Consider the following 24,735-nt stretch of genomic DNA (forward strand, 5'->3'; position numbering starts at 1 on the left):
TGGGAGGTGGAGACTTCACTGACCTTGGCCCTCCTGGCTGTGCCCTGCTTCTCCTGCCTCTCCATCTCGTTGTTGGCGGCAACGTTCAGCCGCTCCAGAAGGACTTCATCGCTGGTGTGGACGTTTTGCAGTAGGGGTTTCAGGTCACTCTTGATGGCGTCAGAAGTGATACCTGTCAACAGAGAGTGTAGAAACATACCTTGCACTAATGTCCCGTCATATCGGAAGGTGGCGTCTGCTTCCTTTGATGCAAACAAAATCTTTTGTCGCAGTGCCAGCATCCTCAGAAGAAATTCTTGGGGCGTCTCCTTCTGGCCTTGGACTGCCCTCGTCAAATCATGATACAGTTCTGTTGCCTCTTTTTCCCGGTAGTGGCTGCGAAGCAGTTGCCTCAGAACTGGTAAATCAAGATCTGGTTTGGACTCCAGGTAGGCGCGGAGAGGTAACCCGGGAACCATGGATCCTATGATGGCATCCACAATCTCTTCCTCTCCATAACCTCGAGCCAGTCCGCGGTCTATTTGGTGGACGAGGCTGGAAAACGACAGCTTATCCTTCTGCCCAGCCTCACCGATCTGCCCTTTGATCTTAAACTCTCGTCGGAACTGGTCATGGATCACTGATGCTTTCTTGGTCGGGATGGTGAGCTCCACCTCAGGCAGGGTCTTGACCTTTTCCTCCTCAGGTAAGGTCTTGACCGTCTCCATCTCAGGTGGTGCTTCAGCTTTTCCTCCAGTCATCTTCCTGATGCTTATCCCGATGCTCTGGAGCAACTCCATCCCACCATCCGTCCTCCCCTCCACCTCATCACTGCAAAGAAAAGAAGTGACCACACGCAACACACCCAATTTTCCTTTCTTAGCAACTACGATTACCTTTTCTTCTGGGATGCCGCACACGGTTGCAACTTGCTTCAGCTGCTCTTCTGTCAGTGTAGGCAGAGTAGCGAGGATTTCCGTCGAGAGTTCATCCATCCTGGGTCCAGATTCGTGTAGGTTAAGGACGACAAATCAGCATCACGAGCTCCTTTTCTGAGTTTGCCGTCCTGGCAGGGTCGCCAGATTTGTAGCGCCCGCCCGGGGAGGGGGGCGTGTCTGAATAGACAAGAGAAGATAAGACACTGTGTCAAGCTTGGATGCGTGGTACAACAGAGTCATTTTATTCTATATCTCTACTTCGACAACTAATAATCATATATCAAAATGGAAAATGTATATTTACAACTGAATATTTTACAGAACAAACACTATAAAATGTACTGATGAACGTCTCATCATAACTTGTAACGCTTCATGATACGAATTGTATCGATTATACCATAATAACGACAACAGTAACAATAACCACTCCTTATAACCCAAAACACTTCATACTTTAAAACACTATTAACATATCTAACAATCCTTTGATATGTCAGTCTATCATTCCTTGGAATGAGTTTTCCATAATTCTTGAAACTAATCAACCAAAACTCATTCTTAACTCTCAGATTACCTTTGTAATCCTTTGCCTTTAAAAACAAACATAACCAAATTAATATTAAATTCACAAAATACAAATGTAAAGTCTGTAGCTAATCAGCCATCATATTCATGCCTTCAAAATAACCTTGTTATCTTGCATGAGTAAACCTGACATCTAATATGTATTTCACCATGACTAAATTGTCATGAAATAATATACTAAAACATATTCTTCTTTCAATCTTTAACTCTCTTTTTACTTTCAGCAACTCAATGAATATAACTACAAGAATGTTAGCATTATCATCCCTATAATTTCTACTCAATGATTTACTATCTTTAATCTCTAAGACTGCAGGTCATTCGTGCGCACAAGACCCTTGAAATAATAATATTTCACTCTCAGTCTTCATTATTAACACATAATCATTTGCTCTGCAAATGCATTTCTTCATGTATTCTAGAAGCTATCATAACTTCGCATAACATGACTAAACGCTGAAGGTATAAACTGTACCTTGCCATTACTTCTAACTCTCATGACTTTAAATAAAATATATATTAACCTTGCCCTTCTGAGGCCAGACATACGCTATTCACTATAGCATTTATATACAAGCACTACAAGGTGACAATAAACTAGACATACACAATGTAACCAACTACAACACTACAGCATTCCCACACTCTGGTAGGGGCTTAATCCTAGAACTAAACAAATCACAGACTGCCCAAACTTCCTGCCTCAGCACTGAACACAGCATCTCAAACAGCTACTTTTATTCAAGGCTGGTAATACACTACATCATGCAGTCTCTTCTCTTTCAGGTGAGGAGGAGAGTGAGGAAATCTCCTCATAAAGCTCAAACTAAAACAAAGAGACCGGCTGACTGTTCAGCACCAACGTTTTCTCAATGAATGGAGTAGAGGGACACAGAGAGAGAGAGAGAGAGAGAGAGAGACAAAGAAAAAGAGGGGAGAGAGAACTAAAGCAGGCAGTTACACTAGTCTGTGTTCAGACCCTTTTTGCTGAAAATTCACTAGCCATTGGGTTCACCCTGTAATACACTATATTTACATTTCTAATAACTTAAAGATGAACAGTTAACATACTGTAACTCCAACTGCATCCTCAAGGCAGTAAGTCACATCAATGTTATATCACCATACCTTTTGCACATGTAGAAAATACTCCCAGTGGGTCTAGATTGTGAGACTAATCTCTTACTTGGAGAAGTTCTCATAAAGTCTCTTATCAGCATTGTTTCTCACCCCTGAAGCTTTCTGGTCAGTTCTTTGTTCTAGTGTGAATCATGGGGGTGCGTTGGCACTCTTTTCATTCCACTCCTTCAATACTCTATGTACTACCCTGTGCTGGGTGTGTTCATACTCAAGGAAGGTACACTATATATAATACAATTCTAGTGCTGCATGCGTTTAACAGCACTGCTTCTGACCCAACGTGTGTCAGACTATTTTGGATCACACACTATATACATAGTACATTGCTTTACATTCTCAACTCATTCATCAACTCACATGTGTCTGACATCATACAATATTATCTATCATGTCACACATACACAATCAATAAGTAAATATATTAAAAGTATATATTATAAAACATAATGTCTCATCGTAGTTTTCTTGCCAGATGCATATTATGACATATAATCTTGGTTGAGATGGAACATTCTTGTTTTACCAATTCCAGAGAACTTAGATGGAGAGTAAATAACTGGAGCTTTCATTCACTCAAGTTTCTTACAAAACATATAATAATTGCATTTCTGTTCACAAAAGCATCTCGTACAGTGATAGCTCTCATTATATTTCTCAAAACATGTTTGGTTCAATAATCATTCTGAGAGAATAACTATTAAAAGTATGAAAAAGGTATTTCTTACCTGAATAGACAAGAGAAGATAAGACACTGTGTCAAGCTTGGATGCGTGGTACAACAGAGTGAAGAACCAAGCCAACATCCAAGCTGGTTGGGCTTTTCTTATCTCTCTTCCAAGAAAGGGGCTGGGCCACTCTCCAAATGGGGAGGGGCAGCATCTCACTTTGAGGGACAAATAGCTATTTACCTTAATGGTCACTTGCCATTAGGACATAGGGGAACAATATAGTAACAACAAAAAAATAGGGGGGGGGGCAATCTGTGGGACTCCACATGTATATATATATCTCTGAAGTGGCAAGCTATATCACAGGCGCACAAAGGGGCAGCACATCCTTTACTGCAGGTATATGCTGTTTTGTTTTCCTTTTGTCATATTCTTAATATCATCAAAGGTTGAAACAATGTACCTCTTATGAAAGTCCAGCATGTTTTTTTTTACAATTATAATGTACAAAGAGATTGCTTCGCTGTGGTATTGGAAAGCTCTATTGCACTGTCTGAATATATGAATTAAAACATGGTCTCTCAAAAAAATAAATCAATCAATCAAATAGTCTTAATTCCCTACACAGCACCAGTAGGCAACCTGTACAAACAATCCTTGGTCACTGATAATTCAAATGTACAGTAACAATTTAGTGGGCAGGGAATTCAAGTGCCTACTTTACTACAACTTTGACCATACTCCAACATCTGATCATGTCAGATCAGAAATGAAAAGAAATTCTGGTAAAAAATTGAATATTCCATATTATTAGCATTTTTAAAAATCCTTTTAGGAAACTGTGACTGTGTGTTTCTCAAAGTAAGATAGTTTTCACTTCTTTCATACTCCTGAAGTACACTGTAGTAACTATTGATCATATGGCTGACAAAGAGACAACTGTAGAGGGAGCCCTTAAGCATCCTATATCATATCCTGATTAAGTCTGCCTCACTCAGTGCCTCATATTGTGTATTGGCAGACTTGGCACACACAGAGTGCCTCTTCCCCTGATACGGTGCTAATCACATCTATACTGTGATTCCTATCAGGCCCCTCCTATTCTCCAGGTCAGAGATGACTACAGGACTATAGAGGGTGCTCTTCCCTGTATTACTTGTGCTGCAATTGATCCTGCAGGGACTACTGGAAGTGTAAAGCCTACATCTAGAAACAGGTCTTAAAATGAATATGGTATGACATAATGCCAATCTACTTTAGTCGACAAAGGTGGAAGCTATACATCATTTGCTCAAATTCCTATCTGCATGCAGACAGACTATGTTTGGATGTACCAAACTAATATAGTTAGGAATCAATTGAAGAAGTGAGACTTGGCTTAAAGGTAGGGGATACCTTTTACAGACCTCCCAAAATGCAGCAAAACATTAAATATGAACCTCAGGGGACTTGCTTAGGCCACTGCTTAGAAATTTGGAAGTCAACAGTTATCTAAAATTTGAATAATGCACAAAACTCAACTACTCAGTAGTTCTGTGTGTCAGCCACACTTAAGCCTTTTTGTTGCATTCTTCTGTATTTGTGATCTATAAACACAAATCTAAAAGTACATGAGCTGATGTAATAACATATAGAGTGTGTGGCAAGAATGTATATAGAAATGTTTGTAAGTGTTGATGAACTTTCATCACAAAATATACATGATGGACACACATGCAGTACATGGGTCTGCAAAGGTAGCCTAGTAATGTACTGGAATTTACGGTGAGCCCCGAAAACAATTCAATTCAAAATCTAACGGTCAAAAAAATGTACTAAATGTTACCTTCTACTTTCAATACTTTATGGGAGTTTCTAAAATGATACTCTCTTCAACATACCACTGTATTTATACAACTCTTCATTTAAGGCCTGCAAATGGGATTCCCTACCTTTAAAGTATGGCAAACATAAAGCAAGTTTTACTTGTCCTCCTAACATTGTACTTTTTCTCTTCCTCCACTAATACCAACAGCTGTAAGATGTTCTCTCTTTGTACTTACTTACTTACTTACTTACTGCCTGTTATGCCATTTCTCTCTTTGTACTCCTCTGTAAATCTTTACTCACCTTTTAGAGTCAAACAATTATTATTATACTGTAGCTGCACAGATATACTCATTATCCTTCACCTTGCTGGTCTAAGATCACAAATATTTTGTAACTCCCTCTGTGTTGATTGAAAGCTTACAATATCCTTCTAATCATGTTTATTGAAAGGATGACTGTTGAGCTATACATTTCAGCTCTTGATGGCTTTGAGAACTCTCTAAGTATGTGTAAGTGACTCTGATGATCCATGGTACACCACCTACTGTATGAACTCCACACAGCTGCACAATACAGAAAACGAATGCATGGAGGTCATGTACAGGTGGTAGGAAGTGTGGTAGAAAGCTCTTCATCTGGACGGAAGGAGAGCTGGAAGGGTAGGGGCATGCAGGTGGGGCATAGAGCTAGATCTCAGGGGAGGAGAAGAGGAACCCAAGGGGTGTAAAGTTTAGGGTGTGGTCGTGGAGTGTCAAGAGGGTCACACTAAAGGGGTGATGAGGGTGTAAGGGGCTCACCTTCTTGGGGGCACAATGGGACTGGTGACAGGGCTGATTGCTGGAGAGGGTCTCGGTGAAAGCCTGCTCCTGACCGTTAGAGTCACAACGCCCTTTTTGACTTGCTGAAAGATGGGCCACACAAGGCAAAGCAGAGATGGAGAGATTGGAGAGAGAAAAAAAAATAAGTCCAATTCTAGGTAGTTATAAATATGGACCCCTGAAGGTAAGCACAAAATTTCCAAATGACTGCATGCACCATATATTTAGCAAGCCTAATTTTTTACAAATTGGGACTTCATGACAATTTTGCGAGTGGTTAAGTTCGTGATCCTGGAGTACAAGTAATAAACGGAGAAATGCATGCTTGCATGTCACATTCGTGTCCAGGTCAGGGCGAATATTTTCGCATGTTGTTAAATATGCGAATAGCACCCGACATGCAAAATTTGACAATGAACATATGAAAATGAAAATTTGGCAAAATATATGGCATATACAGTATATCAAATGATAGCATTAAAATCAACATACAAGTTCTCAAGCTATCAAGAGCACAAAAACAACTCATACCCCCTACTGATCTCCCGATGCTGAAAATATTGACTGGTTTACAGATATACCTTCAATTTATTTGGGAGTGAATTGCTTTGAGTACACAGAAGAACCAGCAATCCAACAGTAATATGAAAGAACAACACAATGAATTACACTGTAGTTACAGGGCATCCTTTGTACGTAGATAGTATGTACATTAGTTCAGCATTATGTGGTGAATCTGAGCAGGTATTGGTGAAAATAAAATGTCTTCAGGTGCCAAATTTGATCACTGCTGACAATTATTTTGGAAGACCTCTGAAAGTGCCTTCATCATGTCACACATAAAATTCACTAAGTACAATAAATGTAGCAGGATTAAACTTCAGTACTTTACACACTCTGCCATGACAGCCAGCCATAGGGTCCATGCAAGGGCTAATATTTGAACTCTAAACTCATAGGCATGAAGCCAAACAGTGTGTACCACTAGACTCACCTTGAATTTGTTGATTGCTTGTTTGTGGGTCATTCCACTTAGACTTTCACCATTCACAGACAGAATCTCATCCCCTGTAGACAGTGGAATAGAGGAAGGTAGTCACTGAGTTACAGACTTACTGAAACTCTGTCACATACATACACACATCTCACCACTGGATTTACTTTGCATCACTTTAAAGAATTGTGCATACATACATCATATGGCCTACAGTAACTTTGCTTACAGTCTATTGCAAGTTTCTTTTCTCTGGTCCCAACTTTGGTACCCATGATCTTTACAGGAAAAGCTATGTATAACAAATTAAAAATGGAAAACCACTGGGAAACTGATCTGAGCTTGAATCCACCCATGATAATGTATCATATAAACTTTGGCTGAATTTAAGATGTTAATTCTGCATTTGATATCTTAATTTGACATTTATACATATGGTACACCAAGTTTTCACAATTGGAGAATTCCATTTTGTTTGTAGATATAATCAATATAGATTTTTAGAAAGTATCTAAGTAATAATGAATTGTCATTTGAGGTGATAATGTCAGTAATTAATTATTACAATCTCTATTCATGTGTTTCAAACTATTTGTAGACATTTATGGAAATGACAATTTCAGTCTGAGAATTATGTATTTTTAACTGCAATAAAATCAAACTGACTTGAATTGACTTCTAATAATCTTACACAACAGACACATGGAACAAACAAGGTACAAGTATGACTCATCAGTTGTTTCATATACATTTGTACATGTATCACAAAAATATTTTTTACATAAACCTTTGAGCTTATGTATGAGACAAATATAAACCAAGTCCTCTCATTTATTCTGTAAAATATGATCCTAGGATAAAATGAGGGCAAGAGGTGAGGTGATTCACTGTCAAATACCGGTAGAGAACTAAGCTGAGAGGTAGCAGCAGGTGTATAGGTCTGTCTGGGAAGTCTTTCCATAGATCAACCATTGTTTGTGCTCTAAATCTCCGCATACTATAATGGGACCTGCGGAAGAATGAGCTCTACCCCACCCTCAGAGTTACGTAGTGTGATAAGGAAGGAAGAACCCACTTTGCCCCTCTTACAGGTTTTCCCCAAAGCCTTGCTATTTTTGTGATCTGTTGGCAAAAGACGAACAAATTAGGGCACTTTCTCTGCTGGTAACAAAGGAGTAAATAATGCTACCTGTCATCACCCAACAACCAGGAGAGTACACTCAGCCATCAACTCTTAGCCTAGTGGATTGTTAGTAAGCAACGGGATTCACTGTATCACTTTGTTAGCACCTTGGGCTACACGTTTGTAAAAAATGCACTCTTGGTCGCTGGTCTGATCTGAAATCACATGTCATAATCCCTTTGTTTGTATCACCCTATATCACACAGATACAAGTCAAAACAGTCATCAATAATCAAGTTCTTCTCTTTACAAACAGATAATCATGCCTGTTGTATCACTGTTGTACCCTTCCGCAAGAAAACCATTTTATGTAGGCAATACTTGAATGTATATGTACAGATACAACGTAGATCCATGTCAATAGATAAATAAATACATTGTAGACAGATAGAGAGAGATTGATTAATACATTTTGAAATACAATGTGCTCTTGCATTACAGCAAATATAATATATTGATGTACTTTGAAGACTCCAAGTTTCAAAAGATTCACTTTGGTGATCACTCACACAGAGCCACAGGCATTTAATCCTGTCATTTATCTCCTAGACTACAGCAAGTTTCATGTTATCAAGGTTACACACATCAATGGCAAATGAAATCAAAGCTGCCACATTATTAGATCTTCAAGTCCACATCTGTCATGAGTAGGTCTGGCTTGCTAGCAATCAGCCGATAGCAAACCAAACCAGCGAAACTCCTGCACAGAAGGCTAAAGTAATCAAGGGAAGCAGATGACAAGATAATGCAATCTCTGCTGGTTTCTAACACCCACGGCTTGTGCAAAGCCCCAGCGAACCCTCGCAGACTGGAGAGCGGTTCTCTGGGATGAGACCCACACCGGTCTCCATGCATTCCTGTGATGCAGGAAACTCGTAAATTTGGCAGAAATTAGCCAATGAGGGAAAGCTTCCTACCATCACCATGAGAGCAGTAAGATAGAAACCGTGTCTTATCTCACTCTCATCCCAGGGGGCTAAATTTAGAGCTAAAAAGCTGTGGTGCAAATCTGTTAATTGTAACCCTTTTCTCCCACCCCCTCTCCCCCTACCCCTAGCTGTCATTACAGTGCAATCTTCAGCTGACCTTCTACCCCATCAGAGAGTAGAGTGGACAGGGAGGAGGATTTCCCACCTAATGGATACGTTGCCGTGGCGATGTCAGCACACCATGCCAAACCATTGCCTGACATTTAGGGACATGATCTGAAAATACATTTGCAAGATCATTTTCCTTTTGGTCTCTAAGGCTTGTTCTTGACACAGTCTTCTTTCTATGTCTATTCAACACACTTGTCTGTCATTTTTCAAAAATGGTTTTAGTCCTTGTGAAGATGTGTTTGTGTTACAGAAAAAAAAGGCAGAATGTCTTTTTTTGTTAAGACATATTAGTGTTACAAAGAAATTTTAAATATATTGAATTCATCAGCCGAGAACCAGAAGGGTGCGATCAGGTTCTAAGATTTGAGCATAAATAAAGACAAAACAAAACAGTCAATATTCATAAAATAAAATGTTCATTTAATCAAAAGTGGGCAGATTTACAAGCATTGTTCCCAATATCAATTAAAATAATGCTCTTTTGGTTTTGATTTTTAACATTTCATTTAAAATGAAAATGATCTAAACTTGACACCACAACGTATAGGAAATCAAACTCTTCAATATAATACCAATAATTCAGTACCCCTAAAATTGTGATAATGGCCTTCTAATTCTCAGCAAACAAATTAGTCATTTTTTTTGTTGAGACATGCTTGAGTTACAAAGAAATCATCTGAGTTTGGCTTGTTTTGTAGCCCTTTTCTTTCAAGCATTCATTCTATTCTCATCTTTTCTTAAGCTGAAGAAATTTCAACACATAAGTCTATATATAGATAAGAAGACAACACATTCCATGTCAATGTGTTATACTTGAACATCACTGACAAAACACTATAACTCTGATATATTCTTACAACCTATAAAGCTCTATCTTTTACCACTTTGATGAATTGCAGGTCTGCCATTTGCTTCTCTTAGCAAATCTCTTGGCAGCAAGGAAAATATTGTTAGGACGTATTGTCAGAAAGTAGCTTACTAGCTACTTTAGGAAGATTTCCACACAACGAAGGAAGCACAAAGCCTACAGCCTCCTGAACAAAGCCCGGAAGCATTTATGACAGGAAACTAGACACAAAGTAGGCCAACAATGACTTTCCTACATCACAAGGTTTATAACTCAAGAGGTGTACTGACAGCTTTACAACAGTTTTATGACGTTTTTGCGTTTCTTCAAATATTTTCATTTCTTCACTTTGCATTTCTTTATGCGGGAGAATCTCAAATTCTATATGGGAGAGTAAGATATATTATACAAAAAAAATATTTCAGAACTAACATTTTTCATTTCTCATATTTTTTCAATGACAAAAAAATTAATATATAACTTGTCCATATGATTACTTCAGTGTTGGTACTTCAATGTGTAATCATGTGATTTCATATTCTATCTTTTGAACCAGCTTTTAAAAGTAAGAAATAAAGTTGGCTTGAAGGTATGTAGAATGATTGGAGCTTGACATGACTTCTCTATCTCACCCACAATGTACATATCTAGTTTAGTGTATTGGGATTTAAATAAGTGTTAGAAATATTCCTCATCTAATTGACATATATCCATTCACTCTCTCCCTCTCTTGGCAAGTGAGACATTTCATCATACGAACATAGTTAGCGAAGTGTATGACTGGTTTAATACTCCTGCTATTGACAACTAGCTACAAAGAAATGGGTAGAAACTGACTGTCATGTTGACCTAAATCACTATCTTTCTCTCAAAAGTCACTTTATTACCTTCTCTCAACCTGCCATCAGCTGCGGCGGCTCCAGAAGAAAAGATGGTCTTGATGTAGATACCCATCCTTCCCTTCGGTGAATCCTCCCCTCCAACGATGCTGAAGCCGAGACCCTTCCCATAACCTCCCTTGATGAGGGAAATCTGCTGTACCACCGAGGGGCCCACTGGTGAACCACGCCCTGAGATGTTTTCAACTGAGGCTGTCTTCTGGTGCATGAGATGCTAATGGAAAAAAGAAAAGACAATCTTTATTCAAAGGTATGTGAATTGATAGGCAGGATTAAATGAGCATCATGCAGTACCTGTTTCATCTAAATATTTACTACCATGCAAAAATGTGATACACTTTTTGCACCAATATGAAAAATTCAAATGAATTTTAACATATGTACAAGTACTTGTAACTCATTACTCATGTTCCTCAGTATATTCAGCGGAGACACAAAAAAGTGTCTTGTCTTCAACTTTAAAAGAAATGTGAGATGAGAGAGTGAACTATTATTTCTCACTTCAGTCAAAGGAATCTTTAAATCACAGCCAATCAATTTCACACAATCTTCAAATGTGGCATGCACCTATGAATGATTGAGGATTCTGTGCAGATACTCTGTCACTGATGCTGTAACAGACAAAAAAAAAAAAATCCCAAAGCTCCATCGATTACAGTGACTAAAGACATCAGTGATCACATGGACTGGAGACATGGGTTCCTATAGCAACATAGTGTAATGAGGACATCTAGAATATGACCTCTGGGTTTCACCAGGTATGAAGTGGGAAAAGAGACCACAATGAATCGTCATGATGATAAGGATGATGAGAAAGGGGCTTACAATCAAAAAGTGTTCAACTCTAGGAGGAATACATGGAATTTGATACTGAGTATAATGTAAAAAGATTACATAAGCAGAGCTCTTGATATTATCTGACAGTCTTTCAATATGATGTGACCTGGTGGCCTTGTTTTTTTGCGAATCATACGTTGCAATCTCTTAGACCCAGCAGGTTACATAATTTCAGTCAACTGTATTGTTTATTATTAAGCAAATGTATGAAAAATTATCAAAAAAAAACTGACTTTGCAAGAAGCTATATCTTCAAACATGCAAAAGAAAACAAGTCACATATACATGTACACACATATATTTGCAAGGTTCTACATTACCACCATAAGTTTCATGAAATATGAAAATATTGGAATGATATTCATGTGGAAGAAATCATTGGCAATCAGCATACTGCCCTCTTGTGGTAGGAAACTAGTCATCTACAAGGCAAGATCCATGTTCTGTCAGTGGTCATGTAATGTGAAATGTGTCGTGTGTTACGGGACAGTCAGTTGTATTGTATTATGATACAGCTGCTACCTACAGTCAATGCACTGGTGACTCATTTTATTGAAGTCTAGCTGGTGAGTCAGTTATTAGAATTCCAGAATCAAATAAGTTGATATCTTGCTCGGATCACAATTCCTTCTGGAATCAATCATATGTCACAGCTGTGTAGCAGACATAGGGCAGAGTCACATATAATGCAATGAAATTATTTCGTACATGAACAGATGGGGAGAGGGGTCATTGATATAACACTGTAACATTATATCATGTACATGTCTTTAAAACAATGAGATGGGACAAAAAGCAGGAAAATGGGTTGAAGCAAGATATAGATGTGACAGGTCAAGAAGAAGATAGTGCATATGAATACAATGAAGATAAGAACACTTAACACAAGTGAAAGGTGTGTACATGCATACTTATTTTGAGGAAAACCAGCAGAAAACAATAGACAGGAGCAATACAAAAAAACGTGGAAATATGTGATAAAAGAAACTACGAAGTAAAGAGCAAGAATGGAGGCATAAGATGGATCTGAAGAGATTCTCATTTTTCTTTGCAGTCATATATAAGGGTATGAAACTGGAAAAACTATGAACACTGGCAATCAAATATGATTAAAAGACAAGTTAAAAAGAAAAGAATGCAAAGAACAAATAATAGAGAGATGGCAAAAGGTAAGAAAGAGACAAGAATTATGAGACAAGGAAACCTTTTTCCTTAAATGCATTGTGGTCATGTCATATGTTTTACAAGTCAGCTTGACCAATTAGGCCAGAGGTATAGGCATACCATGCCAGGAGGAAATGATTTGGCCCTGGTTAGGGATCCAATCCTAAGCCAGTGGATTAGTCATGTGACCCACTTCCTGCAAAGCGAGAGGAGTTTTACTCTGACACTTGCTGCCGTCAAGCTGAATTTTTTGGCCCTGGGAAGCACACCTCTGCTTGGTTAATCTTGCTTTTTCACAGGTGTTTTGGTTTCATGTGATATTGCCAAGATATGGGATTGTGGAGGGGAAACTGGGACTAACCTGGTTTAATTGTGAGTGACAGGTGATATTTAAGAACCTTCTTTCTAGGGTCAATCATCTCAGATACAAACTAAATACATAAGATTTGTATTTTACGCAAGTTACAAAACAAAAAACAAAAAATGCAACCATACTTCCATTAATAACATACGTGGTTACAAATGTGCACATTAGGCAAACTTTACATAAAACTAAATTTTTTTCCATTGAGTTCATTTCATTTCACTGATTTCAATCCATACTGGCTTACAAACTAAAGGCATGCTTGATACTCAACAGTATCTGATACATAAAAAAACATGTCAAAAAAACAAAAGAAAAACTTCAGGCTTGGTTTGATTCCAATGGTATAACAATCACAAGAAGTTTAAGGGGATTGTTTGCTTAAAATTTTATTTAGTTCAGTTTACAAATATAATCATATTGATTTTATTCTTACATTTTATTGTAACTGGTAAGACCATTTTGAATCCACAATCTTGAAAAGGTGCTACATGAATATTAATCATAATAATCAGGCACCAGTGCTGTATTGATACCTTACTAGTTGTTAAGAAAAACAAAAAACTAACCCTAATAATCAAAATAATGTTTATTAACACACAGCGGGCAACACATGTATTCTTCCCAAACACTCCATAGGCTTTCAGGTAAGATGAAACATGTTGAATTTTGCAAGGTTTATAGGTCTGAAGAAATCCAACATCTTAACATCCATCTGTTACTTTCTTTATGTTTAAGATGAAATAAACAATATAAAGCGTATGTGATCAAGATCTTTTGCTCTATAACTCTTGTGTTGAGGCAACAGTTTCAAACTTCCAACTTCTCCTAGTGTCTGAGACTGTATATTTGCTATCTGGCATAGATAGTTGGTGTGTAACTGGCTTTATAGACTACAGCATTTTGTGCCCTGGGAATGTTAAGATCTGCCATCAAACTATAGCGTGCTCATATCTGGTACACATTTAATTGAACAAGAACTTATAATATGACTGAAAGATGGTATGATATCGTAACGTACAAAAGAAAGCAAGGAATGAAGAGGATATTGACATTGATGAGATGGAAGGAACATACAGTATAGCTGAAGAAATAATGAAACAGAGAACAAACATCTCAGGGCCTGAAAGTAAGAATGACAGACTTTTTTCTTCAACATCGTCCAAGATAGAGTAAGCAAATACCTTAATACAATTCAACAAGAATCATATGCCTGGTCTGTTAATCTACAATAATATCACTATGAAGGGGACTGTACAGATACTTCGGTTATTAAACTATTCAAATATTGTGTTACACAGGACAAAAAGGAATAGGTTGATTTACATACAATAATGGTCAATAACTTGTTTGCATGTTTCTGATTGTACTTCTTAAAACTCATCTGCTTCTTTAACAAAACACTTATTTTCTTTGTGGTAAACTTCCTCATAATACAGACATCTCATATTATCAGTAACATACAAACTCAGTCAGATGAATAGTCATAGTAAATAATTTGAAGCAGTGATATGTGTAAAACAGGACATTTAGGAGTAGAAAAACATAGCTGAGTATTGAGAGGAAAGGAGTTAAATTGGTATCTCATACCATGATTAACTCAATACTAGCGACAAACAGACTATTATAGCCCAGTACTCTTCTCTTAATATATCTTTTGAGAGGAAGTTGTCGGCTGATCCAGCGGAAGGGGTGATGAGAGAAAGACAATTGTGCCATTCATCAAGGGCCATGGGGAGAAGATTGGTTTATCACTGCCTTATGGTGAGTGTAATAAAGTAGGGCGTGGGAATACAGGGCGACTGTCTTCCATTCAAACCCACTGCACCCTCTCTCCCTGCACTGAGAGGATGCCAAACAGAGCCCTCATACCGCATTGATTACATGAGAGATATCACTTTGTGGTTGCCTCTTGTCTGGATTTATGTTAGCATGGCTTCATCTCCAGTATACCATCCTTATTCTAATCTCAGCTAAGATACACTATGTCCCCCAAAAAAGTTATAATCGGATTTCAGCATTAATAACTTTCAATATGATTAATCTGTCTGAATGATATTTCAGGGTCTAAAAATATGACATCGTCCATATATTTTGCAGAAAATACCATTCAATTTAGTTAAGTGGTCATAGAGAAATGTGGATCGCTGTAAAGCACGTCATGGGTCTGTTTCTTCAAAGTTTAGCACTTGGATGCTCTTTGAACTGCATATCAATGTGTAAACACAATGGACAGAAATTAGAGGGAAGGGATCCCTGACATACTCTACAAAGATCCTTATTCCTCTTTGACCACTGAAGAAAACTGGATGGCGTTTTCTGTAAGATGTAGGTACTAAGTTATAGTTTCATAATGTGAAATTGTATTTGGATCGATTCACTATCTTTAAAGTTATCGTTGTGGAGGGTTCAATTGTAATTTTTGGGGGGACATATGGTATAGAAATATTTTTACTTTTTTAAATTTATACTGGCTTCCACATTATTTTTTAATGCTATAGAACTTTTTTTAAACAGAACTTGTGCTTGTGAATCACTGCAGCATTTATATTGCACCTTTCAATAAGGTAAATAAAGAAGAAATGGAATAAAATGAAATGCATTGTAAGTTACCATGGTGTACAGCCATTTACAAGTAATGCCTACTAATGAGGACAGTTAGGCTATTGTATGCACCAAAAGAGAACAAATGACATATTCAAGTGTATACAGTGACTCAAGTCACTGCATTGAGAAACATTACATATGGATTGCATAAACTCTTTGACACTTGCTAGGTACACCCACTCTAGTCTATTTTCTGTGACCATTTTTGCTCATTTGTTTTGTTCAATTTCATTTAATGGCTAACAAACAATTGGAACAAGTTATTGGGACAAATTTGTAATGAAGTCAAACTGAAGTAAAGTCTAGACTAAAGCATCTTATGAAATGTCTTAATTTTTGATATCTCAAACTAAAAAGTAAGTTGGAGTGCTTGAGGCCTATGTGTACATCAAAAGATCACCTTAAAGCCATATCTGTATGTCAGTAACAATCAGTAACAATGAAACAACAGTACTGTAATGTTGACATCCAAATGTAATAATTGTTTTTACTTTTAACTTTGAGATTGTCCTTTACTCTGTCTTTCAGAATATTGTCTTTACAGCATTTTATTATCAATTAATATATGATGTCATTGAGGTATGGTTAATCTTTAAGGGTATTATTTGACATTTTCAAGACTTCCAACTTGCTTTAAAGCAGTCGAAAACACTACTGGAGAAGTGAACAGAGAATCGCGTCAATCACCTCCCCCCACCCCCATCCCTGTAGGGAGGCATTTCCATACAGACAACACTTTGAGTGATTATCACACAAATTGGAGATAAATCCTGTCAGCTCCTAAATCCAGGAAACATGAACACATTTATGAATTTCCCATCTCAGATCTCAGGCCAGGTTTATAGAGGAAACCGAGCTTGAATCACCAGGGGCTTTCTATCACATCACAGCTAACATCACACAAGTCATGATATGGGAAGTAAAGGGGGGGGGGTAGATATGTTTGTCATACATTAAACCTAGCTCCTCAGATATAGACTAGGTATGGAGAAGGTTTAGCTGGAGTGAGGCAAATATCAAATAGCATTGGGCACAAAGCAGACTAGAATCTTTCTCTTGTATTTCTGATATTTTTATTGGATGCTGGTGTGTTATGAGATGGCAACATGTTCACACATGAGAGGAAGAGGTACAAAAAACATTGGCTTAACCCGTTGAGGATGGGCTGATTTTGCTACAACACACATTTCAAATAGACACTTGCAAGAGTATACTAGTACTCGAGACTTGTCCTCAACATGTTAAGGCTGAAGGAAAGTATGATGTGGAATATATTCTGAATGTCAGTTTAATTTGTCTCGAGGTAAGGATCAGGGTTATGCATTTGTGCGTGGTGCAAAATTTACATATTTGAACAAAACATATCAGTTAAAATAAACATATACAGTGCATCCAAATATGGAAAAAACAACAAACTCATACATGTATAAATGCCCCCAAATACAGAAAATTACATGACAGACATACCTTGTAGACTAGGAGGCAAGAAATCGTAGATAGAAATCTAAACTGCCTAAATTCTGTCTTCCCCCCCCCCCTTCCCCCCCCCCCCCAGGAAAAAAAAAAATGAAAATGAAATGTAAAAATGAAAAAATGATAGAGTGCAAATTTGAGAACACACAGACAGAACACTCATCACAGTGTTGAGGAAATAGGTGATCAGATTACAAAGAGGGATAGCTCGTCCAAGGCAGATAGGGGTAGAGGTCTATACAGGCTTCTAACTAGGGGGCAGCCACTCAACTCAAGTATACAAGTACAAACATCAGACATTTTCAAGTCATCACTCACTACACAGATTTTATATCCAAAGGGCACAAGGAGAGAGGGGGAAACCATGATATACATTCTACCCATGACTATTTACTTTGTTGCTATAGTAACCACTCGCAGCATGAAATGTCAGAAGACAATTTTGCCATCACTGGCCTGTGTACGACTGAACTTTCTACATTGGCCAGTAAAGTTTATTAGACTTGATTAGGAATGTTCTAATTAACAATCAGATGCAATCTACACACTAGAAGTGTGTTTCTCACTTAACACTCATATTCCCCTTTTCCTTCAAGACCCCAAAATTAAATCTCCCAGCACACCTGATGACAGCCACTGAGTTACTGTATATGCCATATATTTTGTGAGTCTAAATTTTCGCAAATCAGGAATTCCCGACAATTTCGCGAGTGGTTAAATTTGCGATCATGGAGTCCTGTACTGAACAGAGAAATGTACACGCGTACGTCACATTCACATCGAGATCAGAGTCAACATTTTTGCGTGTCATTAATTTGTCATTAACTCGTGAAATTCGCAAAAATAAAAACCTCGCGAAATATTCAGTGTATACAGTAATAAAAGGGTCATATGATGTTGAGGTAGTAGTCAGCTGGTATGTCAAAGATGGCACACCTTCCCTCCATCCAATCCCAAACAGGTCTTCCTACTACACTCATGCTAGACCTCTGAACATGATATCTCACAGGTTCAGTAATTAACATACAGACACCCTGCACATGAGGAGTCCTATGTTATTATAGTAAATAGGTAGAGTGAAATTTGCGTTGTGATTGGTTGGATAGCATCACGTGATTGTGCAAAAATTTTGTTATAGTGGCACGACCGTGCCACTATAACGCTTGTGACAGTGCGTGCCTATGCTTTATGTACGAAGAGATTCGCGCAAGGCCTAGGGAGGGCCGCCGAGGGACGTAGTAAGACAAGGCCAAGCATTTCAACGTATGCGCGTGTTGAGCTCTGAATGTAGGAGTTTATAAGCGAGTCTGCTCTGTGATGTGCAATACGCATACACGGCTGTACTAGCGTATCGCACGCTGTGTACGTAAACTACGGTAGGTTGCGGTTAACTCTGCGTACAACAAGTGCAGTGCCGGCGGTACGGTGAGTATTGTTAGATCTAAATTAGGGCCTAGACCTACGGAAATGCATGTAGATCGAGGAACCTATTTACTATAACAATTAGTGCATGTTCTATTGATGCACCAGTACTGGACTATAGAACTCCAAATACTAAATTATCCCTCGTGCAGTTCTATTCACCTCGGCCTGCGGCCTCGGTGAAACAAAACAGCACTCGGGATAATTTAGTATTTGTCGTTCTCTAATCCAGTATAGTGCATCATAGAGCATGCACTATCTGTATAATAGTTCATTAAATCTGCACCTCAATTACTGTGATCAGGGAGAATTGCAAAGTCGTTTCCCCATCCAAACTCAGGGAGTGATGTGTGACGTATGCTATGGTAAAATAATGATTGATACCTACTGATTTGTGCATGTGTGGGGATGGGGATGGGGCTGAAGATGGGGATGGGGCTGAAGATGGGGCTGGGGGTTGGTGCTTTGAAGGAAATAGTCCTCCTGGACTGTTTGAGAAATCCTTGTTAGCATCATCAAGTGGCTATTCCATAGCGCTTTTTGGCTGTACATACATTATTATGGCTGCTGTCCCTCCCTGATATACATGGTCTCAGCTTGGGAAAGGAACATACGACACACTGGACAGGAGCAGCAATGGTTTATCTCTTTTTTCCTCACTGTCACCTCTAGAGGGCAGTATACTAAAGAGCAAGCTTTTAAGTGATGAAGGAAATCTATTGATCATAGAGGATGATGAGTGCATGCCAGTGCTCAGTAAAACCCACCTTGGGAGATGGAGGTCCACCTTGGGGTGAAGAGAACCGTTTCCAGATGGACTCGTCATGGCTGGGAGCTCGCTCCTCTTGCCTGCATGGATGGATAAAGAGAATGACATCAGATGTCAGTTAAAACAGAGTGATGAGTTTAACTGGACAATCAGCATATCCTTGGAACAAACCTATTAAAGGAAAGAGATGCCAGAGAAAAATTCACTTTGCTTAACCCGTTCCATACTGGATTCTGAAATGCCCACCAGGTTCCCGTACGGAATGGGTTATAAATATACTGTAATAGTGGAAATTTTCACGGTGTTGAAATTTTCGCGCATTTCGCGCAACCACAAACTAGTGCGAAAATAAAAGCACACCAATATATTTGCTTGCCATATGTTCCAGTAGTTAATGTCTTGATTCCGCGGAATTAAAAACATGCATAACTCTTCTTAACCTGGCCGAGCACAAAAAATTAGTCGCGCAAAAAATATCCACTTTTACAGTACTTAGTACAAGATACTACCAATAGCTTTGGAAAACTCTGTATGGATATACTGCAGTTATACCTGTTTAATCTATGAGTTGACAGACTTCTTAGGAATATCATGAATACAGCACAAGAGATAAGCTTGGAAATGATAGTAATATAATATAGACAGGCCTTGAGGGAGATACGACATTTATTGCCTGAACTAGACTTGTATTGCCCGATTCGAAGACGAGGACAATACAATTGTAGTGAGGGCAATTAATGTCGTATCCCCCGAAAGTAGACAGTCCATATCATTATTATTACCCATTTCAGGCATCTTGAGCAGCAAAATAAGTCATTACAATGTAAATTTTAACAATTTTCCACTTGGCGCCAGCTCGAGCTCTACACCACACTGCGCGCTGCATCTCTATACACATCTCAGGTACACGGCGCGCGTATAACAGCCAACTCACACAGGCGCAGGGATCGTCCCCTATCTTTACGTGTTAACCTATGGGAATTTGCCCTCTGTCACGAAACTCGGGTATGCGGCGCACGTTGTAGAAACAGCAAGGCTCACACAGTAACAGCGATTGTCATTTAGTTTTACGTGTTAACCTATGGGAATTTGCCCTTTGTCGCAAAACTACTCCGCGATAAACTGTCATCAACAGCAAATTTTCCTCACTGGGAGCTCAAGTGCCCGGATACTATATTCCCCTCGTTTTTAACAAATCCCATAGGCGTTTGTCAAAGCAGGGAATATGGAAAATTTGCTCCTCTTCACCCTGCTGGCGCGTAACCCCGCGCGAAAGATGAGGGGAATACAATTTCGAAGAACCACAGCTCAGATGCCCGATACGGGTAATAATACATCATATATGCAAGGTGATAACTTCTTGAAGTTGCAACACAGTCTGTACATGGCTTTTCTTATCCAATAGTCTTTTCATCAATTGAATTCCAATTAGTCAACATTTCATCCACACTACTATTCAAGAGAGCAATGCATGTATGGGTTGTTGGGGGTTTTTTGAGAGAGTTAATGACATGTTCCTCTGTCATATTTTTTCTCTCTCATTCATACACACAATGACACAAACACAAACAAACACACACACTGAGATTACTGAATACAAAGTGAGAAACAAGTTTTACAGCAATGTTATATTTGATGAAAGCAAGATGTTATTCAGAGGGGTGAAGGTTCAGGTGTGAGTTTCTTCAATTTGTCAGATCAGCAGTTGCGATCTTAACAGATTTCATTTGTAGAGGGAGACAAATTGAAGAAACTCACACCTGAATGTTATTTCACTGTATGCATTCTAAATGCATTCTCAAGTCCTAGCAGTTTACATCTTAGTGACCTCATCAACTAATGTGTCACCCAGTCTTTCCCCCTGAGTTACATTTGTAGACAGGTTGTGAGTAGACTCAGTGTCACATGTCATAATTATCTCTTCCACTCCATCTTTCTCTTCACCACTCACCCACTTCTCAGTGCCTACAAAACATATGTGCCACATTCATGTCCACAATGTCATAAAAAAACACAACACATGTGAAGAGTGTATGCACTGCTACATGATTGTAGCATCTGGGTGTGTGGAAATCATTATTTAAGTAATTTCACCCTTGATTAGATAAACACTCTCTAGAGGGGTGAGTTACCGTCATCCTACCAGCCGAAATTAGTTAAAAAAGGTTGTCCCTCTTGAGGCCCCCCCCCCCCCCCCTTGGCACATGTGCGGAACATTTTCTTCCTCTATCCAGCAAACATGAATGTGTCATGACCAGATGTGCTGCAACCAAATGCTGAAACCTGGTGACTTATTACCTCACCAATTTGGCTGCAATTGAGTATGGCGTATCATGCATTTCTGAGTGAAATATATAATTGGGAAGTTACAGGCAATGGCTACGACAGCAATGTCTGTGAAATGACCAGTACAGACATCTGCTGGGAGCACATTAAAGGTATCTTGATCTGAATAATGAGTAGTAATACATACATGTAGCTGTGATATTGGTGTGGTGAAATACATAGCCAGATGATAACACTGGATGTGAATGAGTGAAGCTAGTGTGATGATTTGGCTCAGTACAGTACAAAGAAGGTAGTGCGTCTACCTTCAGATCCAAAGGACCTGGGTTCGATTTCGAGTATAGCTCAGCAATGTTGTGTGTAATCATACCGTTCCCAAAGAAGCAAAGCAAAACAAAACAAAACACTCTGCTGTCTTTCTGATAGGACATAAAATGGAGGTCCCATGCGTGAGATATTCACGACTCATGCATCTAAAAGAGCCAAATTAATAATTTATCGCAAAGAGCAGGGTGTTAAAACCCAGTGAAGTTGTCCACCTACTCAAGAAATATGGGTGAATGATTCTGATCCCTTGTAGTTGACCCTAGGTGACTAGCAATATTAGTCAGGGTATCGACCCGACACATTAAAGAAAAATACGAGTGAGGCAGGAGATAAAGAAACGATTGTACATATTTGTTTTTCTGGTCTACATTTGTTCAAATGGCATTCTAAAGAAAAAAAAAGACAACAACAACAACAACAACAACAACAACAACAGCAAAAACAATGTTCAGATACAAAGCATAAAAACCAAGCAATTTCCCCATTTCTGCCTTCAAAGGGGAAAAAAGAGCAAAAAAGCAGTATCTGCAATGTAATTACATTGCACATGATACTGTTTGTTTTTTGTTTTTTGTTTTTTTTTGGGGGGGGGGGGGGCAGTTTTTCCCATTGATGATAGCCAAAAAAAAAAAAAAAAAAAAAAGGGCTTTCTGAGACACTGACTAGATTTAGGGTGAAATATAATGTACATGAGGCCTGGTTGGGAAGACAAATCTGAAAGTTTTTATACAAAGTGAGTCGCTATGGAGATCTAAGTCTTTTCCCCAAGAACATGAAAGCCTTCTTTTCATTACCCTGGCATAGTGGGATTCTAACATCTCATTCTATGAACAGTTGGTAATGAAGGAAGCTTTTCAACACATCACCACATTGGATACAAATTGCACTTCCTGCACCTACCAAGGTCTTTTGTCTCTTCAGCCCTGTACACTAAGACATTACGGCATCGTGGGTGATTTCCAACTAGACATGTGATTTAGCACTGCGTGAATTCTTGAACAGCTGTCAGGCACACAAGTCCTTTGTATGAGACAATCACAAAAGCATAATGGAAGGTAGTCATACAAGAAATGTCGCCAACATCATGCATTGAGTAATTTGATTGTATCCCAGAGTTATGGAGGAGTTAACTCTGGAGAGGATAATATGATGACACATGGCTTAAAATGACCACTATCCCTAGAGGGAAAGTCAAGTCAGTGGCCACGGATTGGTGATGGACTAAAAAAACTTTTGGCACACAAAACTTTGGATATAGCTTGCCTGGAATCCTGGAGTAGAAATTCAACTGAACTATTATCTCAGCTTAACTGTCAACACAGTGTGGTCATATTCAAACACACTCACACATTAAGAGCAATCTATACAGTCTTGTCACACAATTGGGAGGACACTAAACTCTTGTCATCCATGATTCCACATGTAACTCTGGAGAGATAACAAGCTTCAAAAATAAAGTCCATGTTTGGCTGGATTCCCATCTAGGAGGCTGCGTCATCCCACTGATATTTTGGGTCTCATGAACTATTGTTACAATTTTCATGTCAAATGCATGGGGGGGGGGGGGACAAACAATTGAAATCACTTTGTCATCTGAGAATGGAATGAAAGCTGGAATAAAATTATCTGATTCCTTGGGTGACAAGAAATGGCATTGTGTGTGGATGTTGTATCAGATGACTGCATTGAGGGGCAAGCAGGGTCACACTGAAGATAGGAGGTCATAACCCTAAGGTGACATTGTTTGGTGTTCACGTGTAAAGGAATTAGAGAATCATTGTTCAACTTGTTACCCTAACACTGCACTTATATGATAAAATTTCTGATACTAACAAAATATTTGCAATGCTGATCAAAACATGAATAAAAAAGAAACAGCAAGTAGCCAGATAAATCTAGCTAGCGAGTTCATGATGCTATACACCTGTTTATAAAACCTTTGTAACAAAGACTACAATATCTGTACTTCCTTATAAATCACACCAGGATTATTACTATGTATGTTAGGTGGGTAGAATGGTGACGGTTGCATGATCACATCTGTGACTTTTTGAAAACATAAGAATAAGAATTGCTATTGTATAAATTTTGTATTTTTGAAGCACCTTGACAAATTTGCAAGACAGCAAACCATAAAGAATTCAGAGCTATGTAAAAGCAGGAAGGTTTTCTCTTTCTGCACCCTGTACAAATAACAGCTACTTCAAATGACCATCTCCTTCTAAATCACAAAAGCCCTTCACAGCCAACCTTTTGTTTGGAATAAACTTTTCTGATACATATATATATATTTTTTTTTTCTTCAATGAAATGAAGATTATGCAATCAATGCAATATACTTGAGCATTCTGCCCACAGTGAGAATTAATTTATTTCTTTAAAAAAAGGGTGAGAATGAAAAGGGTGGATATTACAATGATCAAATATTTGCTAAAAGAAAATGACAGTAATCACTTAAATTGTCAATCTTGTGGTCCTTATGTAATTGAATTGTCTACCCATTACTTGCAAACTTGTCATACA

General features: G+C 38.5%; 1 protein-coding gene across 1 annotated transcript in view; it reads right to left on the bottom strand.

The window, feature by feature from the left end:
- Nucleotides 1-24,735, bottom strand: part of LOC140231338 (uncharacterized) — a 157,559-nt gene that overhangs the window by 85,682 nt on the left and 47,142 nt on the right. Inside the window, exons 5-8 of the mRNA XM_072311494.1 lie at nucleotides 19,598-19,679; nucleotides 10,952-11,177; nucleotides 6,935-7,008; nucleotides 5,920-6,023 (exon numbers count right to left, since the gene is read on the bottom strand). Coding sequence (XP_072167595.1) covers nucleotides 5,920-6,023; nucleotides 6,935-7,008; nucleotides 10,952-11,177; nucleotides 19,598-19,679 — 486 coding nt within the window. The remainder of the gene's footprint in view (nucleotides 1-5,919; nucleotides 6,024-6,934; nucleotides 7,009-10,951; nucleotides 11,178-19,597; nucleotides 19,680-24,735) is intronic.

Source organism: Diadema setosum, chromosome 7 (assembly GCF_964275005.1).
Source record: "Diadema setosum chromosome 7, eeDiaSeto1, whole genome shotgun sequence".
Taxonomy (NCBI): domain Eukaryota; kingdom Metazoa; phylum Echinodermata; class Echinoidea; order Diadematoida; family Diadematidae; genus Diadema; species Diadema setosum.